Source organism: Hemiscyllium ocellatum, chromosome 2 (assembly GCF_020745735.1).
Source record: "Hemiscyllium ocellatum isolate sHemOce1 chromosome 2, sHemOce1.pat.X.cur, whole genome shotgun sequence".
Taxonomy (NCBI): Eukaryota; Metazoa; Chordata; class Chondrichthyes; order Orectolobiformes; family Hemiscylliidae; genus Hemiscyllium; species Hemiscyllium ocellatum.
Window position 1 is genome coordinate 93,667,041 of NC_083402.1, and position 9,234 is coordinate 93,676,274.

Sequence of the window (9,234 nt, forward strand, 5' to 3'; positions counted from 1 at the left end):
TGTGTGGAACTTGCACGTTCTCCCCTTGTCTGTGGGGTTTTCTCCAGGTGCTCCAGTTTCCTCCCACAATCCAAAGATGTGCAGGTCAGGTGAATTGGCCATGCTAAATTGCCCATCGTGTTAGGTGCAAGAGTCAGAGGGAAATGGGTCTGGGTGGGTTACTCTTCGGAGGGTCGGTGCGGACCTGTTGGGCCGAAGGGCCTGTTTCCACACTGTAGGGAATCTAATCTAATCTAATTTGCTCGTGTAAACAGAGAGTAACTTGGTGACGAGCTACTAGCCTTTATGGAGTCATTTCAACAACTACAGTGAAATGAACTCCTTATTTTGATAACCCTCCACTTGCCTTGTTTGCAGGGCTGACCTATTTTCCCCTCTTAACACCTTTTCATCTATATCACTTTTCAATTACCATTGGCAATCCGTTTGCTTTTTCCTGTGGCACCTTTTTATATCTGCAGTATTCCAATCACTGCCTCCTCCTACCTCTTATAAAAACATAACACAGTCTTCTATTCTAGACCCCTTTAGTCGAGTAATTTTGAATTTGACATATTAACGCTTGTTTCGACAGATGCTGCCAGTCATGTTGAGTTTCTCCAACGTTTTTTTGTTTGTTTCTATTCCAAATCTCCAGCGTTCAGATTGAACAGAATGTTTCACAATCTGTTGAGACCAATAGTCTAATTGGACAATAGCTATCAACCACAGAAACCGGATTAAATAGGACCTTGCCGATTCCGATCTGAGACCCTTAGCCAATAGAAAGAACGCTCTCCAATAGACGGGTACACTACACGCGCAGCGATCCCTGGCCTGGCAGTTAGGCGGGGCAAGATGACGTTTTGGACAAGGGTAATACGGAGATGGGGGTGGGGCTATCTGAAGCCCCTGCCTTCCCATAGAGCCACACGGGGCTCGAGAGCGGTTGGATCAACTGCGGTGGCTGTTTGCATTTAATATTTTGTCGGCGGGGAGGGATGGTGGAGGTGTTCGTGGGTCATACGTTGGTGAATAAAGACGGGGAGGAGGTGGATCCGGAGGAGGCCTTGAAAAATAAAGTTGTGGGTATCTATTTTTCGGGGGGCTGGTGTCCACCATGTCGTGATTTCACACCGCTGCTGTGTGAGTTTTACACCGAGCTAGTCCAGGAGAGCGAGCCCGCGGCGCAGTTCGAGATTGTCTTTGTGTCTTCAGACAAGAGCGAAGATGACATGGTGAGCTACATGGGAGCGATGCACGGAGACTGGCTGGCACTGCCCTGGCATGATATGTACAAACTGTAAGTACAGTAAATGTTAGGGGGAGCAATATATGGGGTTGGGGGGAGATATGTGGGAAAATAAGCCATAAAAATATCTATCCTTAGACATCCCCACGCAGTCACTGGGAAATGCCCATATCACTAGATCCCCGACAATGCCGCTTCTGCCGAGAGATGATCAAAAGAGCTTGTATTTTAGTATCTCTGCCTGTCATATAGCTGGTGAAATAGTAGTTCGTTGACGGGCATGGCGAACCTGAAGACATGATGGGCAATCCGTGTTGAGCTACCGGCGAGTAATGCACTTCTTCCATTACTTTGTGTCACCATTCAATCAATGCAAGCACAAAGCAACAATGTAAATCGCGAAAGTCGAGAAAAACTCTTATCCTAACTTAATCCAGCCGGATTTCTGAAGCGATTTGCATGTTTCCAGGTAATTATCTTTCTATCTCCTAGATGTTGAAGGTGTTTTGGCTTCAAGTGCGATTAAAATATTTTGTTTGCAAGTTCAGAAATTCCTTATCACAGAGGAATTCCACGTTATTTAAATTTTCAATGACTTTAGAATGACCACTTTAACATTTTGCTTTAAAGTAGCACCAACTAAATTGCTCACAATTTTTTTTGTGAGATTTTGCTAGATTTATATGGAACAAAATTTCCACAACTACTAAAAGTTCAAATGTCTTTAGAAAGCTCTTCAACAAATACATATTATAGATAATATTGCAAATCATATGTGTTTGATTATGGTCTCCATAAAATTCATTTAATCTTCTGTAGAAAGGGTATTCTGACATACATAAATGGAAGTGTTGAGTTTTTAAAATTTATTCACAGGATGTCACCATCGCTAGCTAGTGAATTTATTGTCTGTCCATAAGTGTTCCGGTGAAGGTGACACTAAGCTGCCACCTTGCATCACTGCAATCTATAGGTATGTGTATAAGGGATGGAGTTCTAGGATTGAACAGCATGAAGAAATGACTTGGAGAAGAATTTACATTTGGTCGTGTTCCCATAAATGTGGTGGTGTTGTCTTTTTTTAGCCAGCAGTGGTCATAATTTAGAAACTGCTGCTGTAAGAGTCTTGGCGAGTTGCTACATCGTCGAAATGGTATTACTTCTTTGTACTAGTGGTTGATAAGGTGATTGTTGAATGTGGAAGATGGGGAGCTATCAGGTGGACTGCTTTGCTTTCGATGGTGTCAAGTTTCTTAAGTATTGCTGAGGCTGCATTCATCCAGACAATGGCAAGTATTTCATTACACTCCTGACTTGTGCCTTCTGGTGGTGACAGGCTTTGGGAACTTTGGGGAGTTATTTGCTGCAGGATTTCCAGTCACTGACCACTGTAGCTATGGTATTTATGTGGCTAGTCCAGTTCAGTGGTGACCCTACGATATTAATATTGGGAGATTCAGTGATAGTACACCATTGAGGGTCAAGCAAAGATGGATTGCTTCTCTTTATTATCCATCATTGACTGATGATCTTCGTTGAAACGAATCTTCCTACGCTTAAGAGATCAGGCATCACATTAGAATTTGGCATTTTTGAAGTGTTATTTTATAATTCTTAATTATATCACAAAGCAGATACACATCAGCTCTTTCATCTAGAATTGAGATGGTTGTTCCTGCTGAGGAATTTTGTTTTATTTGGAGATGCCAGTGTTGGACTGGTGTGTGCAAAGTTTAAAAATCACAAACAGCAGGTTATAGTCTAACAGGTTTATTTGGAAGCACTAGCTTTTGCAGCGCTGTTCCTTCATCAGGTAGTTATGGAGTATAAGATTGTAAGACACAGAATTTGTAGCAAAAGTTTCCAGTGTGATGTAACTGAAATTATGTATTGAAAAAGACCTGGATTGTTTGTGAAGTTTGCTGCCTTTTAGAATGAACATGTTGGTTTCAGTTCTTTCATATGTAAATTGCAGAAAAGTTACATTCTCAAGTGAACTTTAACAATTGGTGTCATGTCAGCCCAGATAATACATTTAAGGTGTGGGGTGCTCTGTGTGAGACTGCCCTTGCCATACTGTTCAGATTGATTCTAATCTACAGTTTTTAGAAATGTTTTCCTGAAGTATTGGTCAGAACCCTAGCCTATCTTGATGGTATTTCATAGACGTGTTTTCATCCTGATATTCATTTCAGATTTAATTAATAAGACGATTTTAAAATCTGTGTCAAGTAACTTTCTAAATTGTTTCGTAACTTTTGATTCACACTTAACACTGATTCAACGTAAAGTACACGTTTATCACCAAAATTATTTCAGGAGAGTAATGAAAGGTACAAGTACACTGGATTTAGTGTTTTCACTTACTGTGATAAATTGCCATACTGTGTATTTAAGTAACTTAACATAAATTAACTGAGAGGGAGGTGGGCTTCTCGTAGAAGCAGAGTTTCTGATTTCAGCTATACTATTGACTGCATAGGGGATTTTCCTCAAGTAAAGGTGGAATTTAGTGGCAACACATTGGTGTAAAGGTGGCTAGGAGAAACCAAGACACAGAAATACAATTTGAATTTTCTAATAATCAAATTTCTAGTTTTAATTTTATCTAACATAATTTCACACCCACTCTAAGTTTACATGTTACACACCTTACACTAAGTTGTGTTGCAATTGCATGTTTGTATCTGCCTATTTATTCATGAGGGCGTTATATTCTTCTGATTTTCTATATTACAACAGTAATTACACTTTAAAAGTACACAATGGCAGTAAAGTGCTTTGAGATGTCCAGTGATAATTAAAAGGACTACTTAAATGCAAGTTTGCCTTTTTTTCTCCTATCCTTTAGGTTTATCTTGTATTTCAGAGCTGTGAAGTGTCATTTGAATAGCTCTGATATACAAGAGGAAATCAGGAGAGAAAGCATGTCAAACTACTGGCAACTAGTTCAGAGAGGGGAAAGAAAACTACAAGAGTAGTGATTTCAATCCCCATTTTCACCTGAAACCTGAAATGATAAAACTGTAAATGGGGTAATTTGTTAATAATTTTGAGAAACTATTGTCATTTTACCTTATTGCTGATCCCTTGTTTGTTGATGGGGGCAGGAAGCCAGGTGAACTTTCTCGATGGATAAGTGATTGACAGTGGTGGTGTGGTTTAATGTAATCCATATTAAGCTTCTTCCAGCTCATTTGTGAAAGAGACAGGTACATCTTCACACAGTGATAAATGTATTTACAAAGTGAAATATTGTAAATGTACAGCTCCTAACTCTAAACCCAATCACTGATTTATCTTTATATGTGCTCATATCCTATCCAATTAGTGCAGCACACTCCTCGGTTCATGAGTTTAATCTTAATTTATACAATTAACAATCCACACTGACTCGTTTAAGCAAAATTATTTCTAAAGAAAATGATGAATAAGATGATTTCAGTAATGATTTTTGAATCTAATATAATAGAAAATGAATATAATTTTGTTATTTCTATGATCTTTGACCTTACAGTGCAAAAATATGCATTTGGTTCACTGCATCTGTCAGCTCCCTGAAAGAACTATCTACTTAGTCTCATTTCCTGAAAATTTAATTTTTTTTCTTGCAAATCCTTAAAGCTTTTATGGAAACTACTTTTACTGCCATGTGTTAGGTACCCTAGCAACTCTTTTTACATAAAACCTAAATCTCAGTCTCTCCCTGCATGCTTTCAATAATTATTTAAGGTGTGGGGTGGGATGATCTCTTGGCCACTATTTTAGTCTCTCTTTATCTTACAATGCCTTTGACCTGCCTTCTAAAAAGAAATATTTCTTATAGCATTCTATAACATTGCAAATTTTGTGCAAGAATTTTACAGCAAGTTACTTTTGAATTATTATTGTAATTTATGGAGACAGAATATAAAGAACTGCAGATGTTGAAAATTTGGAACAAAAACAGAAATTGCTTGAGAAACTCAGCTGGTCTGGCAGCATCAATAGAGAGAAAGCAGAGTTAACATTTCGTGTCCATTGATACCTTTTACAATTGTACAATGAGATCTGTTCTACCCATCTGATAAGTATTTAGTGGGTTATCTGAAAGATGCCACCTCCATCAGTGCAGCACTCCTTCAGCATTATGCTGAGGTGCCAGGTGGAATTATGTGCTCAAATCACAACCACCTGAGTTAGACATCAGGATTACCACTAAGACATGGCAGATACCTGAGTCCAGAAATAAACTGTTTTCTAACCAAAAATGGTTAATTGGTTTTGTTCTTAATACCGCTGGCAACATTGAGGATTTTCTTAACATCTTTTTCTAATTGCCTTTAAAGTTCTGATCTTTAAATATTTCTTTGATTCCCGTGGAAGTTATACCATTAAATGGAATTCAATGTCATAGATTGGATCTATATCTGTATAGGTCGTAATGCACGTTTCTTTAATTAAATTTGCTGTGATTGATGAACTGGGGACACTATTTCTAAAGCATGAACTTTTAAAATGTGTGTTGGCTGTAAAGCGATTACATCACCAGCACTTAAGCACTGTTTCTAAAGTGTGATTTTTCTGTAATGCGGGTTGCACAAGAATGCAACCATTGTGTTCTACAACTACCTCGCCATGTAATTGGTTCCCAAAAATAACATGATCTCTGGCAGCTTCATCCGCCCAGTCCAGATTGTATTCACTCTTTAATGTCCCCAATCCTGACACTTAAGAAGCAGTGTATGGTTACAATCTCTGGAATGTGTCTACAAAAGAAACTAAATACACACTGTCTTGACCTTAGAATTTCCTTGCATCATCCTTTGCTTATTCTTGCTATCTGTACTGATCTTCATGGATAACAATTGACTCAGTTTTTGTTAAAATTTGTAATCCATCAAGTTATCCTCCTCTATATTGCCCACTTTGTTTAGATAATCTCCTGTAACCAAATTAGTAAATCTGAACATTAAGGAACAATCCCAGCATTCATTCACATCCACTCACAATCAGCAAAGACACATTAACTAAACACTTGGAAAAGCATGAACTGATTAAAGAATTGGAATGAAAGGGTCAGATCTTGTCAGACTAAAGTAGTTGAATGTTTCGTTAGATGGTGCATAGGAATTGACTATGGATCATGACCATCTGAACTTCCAAAATGTATTTCCAAGGATTCCATGCATAAAACAGAAGTAGGGGTAAAGAAAATATTCTCTGGTATGATATAACAAGTACTGATTATTGAGGATTTGTGTCAGAGCTGTAGCTTTTCATCATATTTGTTCATAATTTAGATAAAAGAATAGGCAGTTACATTGAATTTTACAAATGACACTTAGCCAATAATACTAGGTACAGAAGGTTGTACAAAAAGAAAATAATTGTATGTGTAGAGCATCTTTCATGACTAAAGTACGTTACAGTCAATTTTCTAATGTAATCTAGCCACTATACTGTTGTATAGTGGCTAGAGTGGTAGAACATCTGACTGGACCATGTGGCATCACATTTAATCTTTAGATCTACAAGAGAAACTAGTCACTAGTATAGGCATTGTTCAACCTACACAATGTAGTTGCTTGCCTTAGCAGGGATAAATGAGAGAGTGTAGCAGCAAGAAGGCCATCCAGTTGTAAATCCACCCATGAAATGTTGCTGTGAATGTTGATGAGCAACCCACAATGAGATGAATATTTGAATTAGTAGGTGACAAAATTAGAGGAACAAAAAGATCTGAGTATCCACGTATGTAGATAATAAAAGCAAATGGTAAGCTGCAGGAAGATACAATTTGCTTAAGCATAAAGAACAATCTGAAAATCCAGTAGAATATTAAGGAGTTGAAACTGAAACATCAAAACATTTTGCTTAAGTTTCACTTCATATATGTTTGACAGACCCTTTGCCAGACTTGTCTAGATTGACTAAAGAGAGACCATGTACTACACCAAACCTCAGGACAAATGTATTCAACTTAGAGTCATAGAACTGTATAGCACAGAAACAGACCCTTCGGTTCAACTCATGCATGCTGACCAGATATCCCAACTCAATCTAGTCCCACCTGCCAGCACGTGGCCCATATCGCTCCAAACCCTTCCTATTCATATATCCATTCCAAAAGTGGCCTAACCAATGTCCTGTACAACCGCAACATGACCTTCTAATCCTCTACACAATACTCTGACTAATGAAGGAAAAGATACCAAATGCCTTCTTGACTCTCCAACCTACCTGTGGCTCTACTTTCCTGCTGTGAACCTGCACTCCAGGGTCTCTTTGTTCAGCAACACTCCCTAGGACCTTACCATTCAGTGTGTAAGTCCTGCTAAGATTTGCTTTCCCAAAATGAAGCACCTCACATTTATTAAAGGGGATTAAATGCTGAATTGCTAAGAAAATATTGAGGTTTAAAGCGTAGGTGTTACAAACATGACTCGTATTCTTTGGAGTTGTATGGATTATGCGTGATCTAATCAAAATGATAAAAGGGTGTGTTAGGTAAATGCAAGAAACTCATTTGGTGAAGGAATCCAGACAAAAGGCAATAAACTCTTAATATTGAAGACAGGTTGAGGTGTGGCTACTGGGTTATTGAAATTTTCAAAACAGTGTTGTTAAATTTCATTTCACCTCTGATTTCCCTGCAGATTTCTTCTTCATTTTTCTGTGCCTCTATCTGTCACTCTTACTTTTAATCCCTCATTCACTATTTGAGGTCTTCAGAAGTGTGATTATACCTTTTTTAATCTCCTCAACTCAAACTAGTTGGTTCTGTACTTGCCCCTTAAAGACATCTTGTTTCAATGTTACTAGCTCTTTGATAGCTTTCTTTGATTATCCATACTTGAAAGCTCTATCATAAAGGAAAGCACAAATTAAAATTTGTGATGTTTTCAAAATAGGTTAGAAGGTACAAGTGACAGCAAAGAATATTATAAATAGGTTGCTTTGTTACTTGCTTAATTGATAATTTTTTTTCCCTGTGTCAGAGAATTGAAGAAGAAATACTGCATAACAGCTATTCCAAAACTGGTGATTGTAAAACAGAATGGGGATGTCATCACTGACAAAGGTCGTAAACAGATACGAGATCATGGCATGGCATGCTTCAGGAACTGGATCGAGGTGGCAGAAATTTTCCAAAACTTTTCAGTTGATTGAAAGCTGACATGAAATAGTTTATAGTGAATACTAGTGACATTTGAATGTAATTTTTAATGTTGAAGCATAGTTTTGAAACAAAGGGAAACATTAGCTTTCCATGTATATTCTTATTTAAAATAAAGGTCTGTAACCAAATCTAACAAACTATGCAATTGTAATCATTTTGCAGTCTGTTCAAATGTATGCATTATAAAAATAGGCAAATATTTGTACTGCTTAGCTATGTAACCTTTTTTTAATTAAAGACATTTTAATCCTAATATTTTGTTTTTGACTTTTTGTTAAATTAATGGAAGGAGCAACAGGAATGCAGAGTACTGGGCTAATAGTAAGATTCATGGTATATAGATGAGCAGAGAGATCTTGTACATAGATCCCTGAAAGTTGTCACCCAGGTTGATAGGGTTGTTAAGAAGGCGTATGGTGCGTTAGCTTTATTAGTAGAAGGAAAGTTTTAGAACCACAAGGTCATTCTGCAGCTGTACAAAACTCTGGTACGGCCACATTTGGAATATTGCGTACAATTCTGGTCACTGCATTGTAGGAAGGGTGTGAAAACTTTGGAAAGGGTTCAGAGGAGATTTACTAGGATGTTGCCTGGTATGGATGGAAGGTCGTACAAGGAAAGGCTGAGGGATTTGAGGCTGTTTTTTGTTAGAGAGAAGAAGGTTGAGAGGTGACTTAATTATAACCTATAAGATATATCAGAAGGTGGACAGTGAGAGCCTTTTTTTTTCAGATGATAATTGTTGGCACGAGGGAACAGTTTTAAATTGAGGGGTGATGAATATAGGACAGATGTCGGAGGTAGTTTCTTTACTCAGAGTAGTAGGGTGTGGAATGCACTG

The 9,234-nt window shown here is 37.8% G+C and overlaps 1 protein-coding gene across 1 annotated transcript; it reads left to right on the forward strand.

Annotated features, from left to right (window-relative positions):
• The first annotated feature begins 924 nt into the window (after positions 1 to 924).
• On the forward strand, positions 925 to 8,560 carry nxnl2 (nucleoredoxin like 2). The gene is made up of 2 exons (XM_060845350.1): positions 925 to 1,282; positions 8,212 to 8,560. The coding sequence occupies exons 1-2, from the start codon at positions 981 to 983 to the stop codon at positions 8,381 to 8,383; spliced, it is 474 nt and encodes a 157-aa protein (XP_060701333.1). The 5' UTR covers positions 925 to 980; the 3' UTR covers positions 8,384 to 8,560.
• Positions 8,561 to 9,234: the final 674 nt, after the last annotated feature.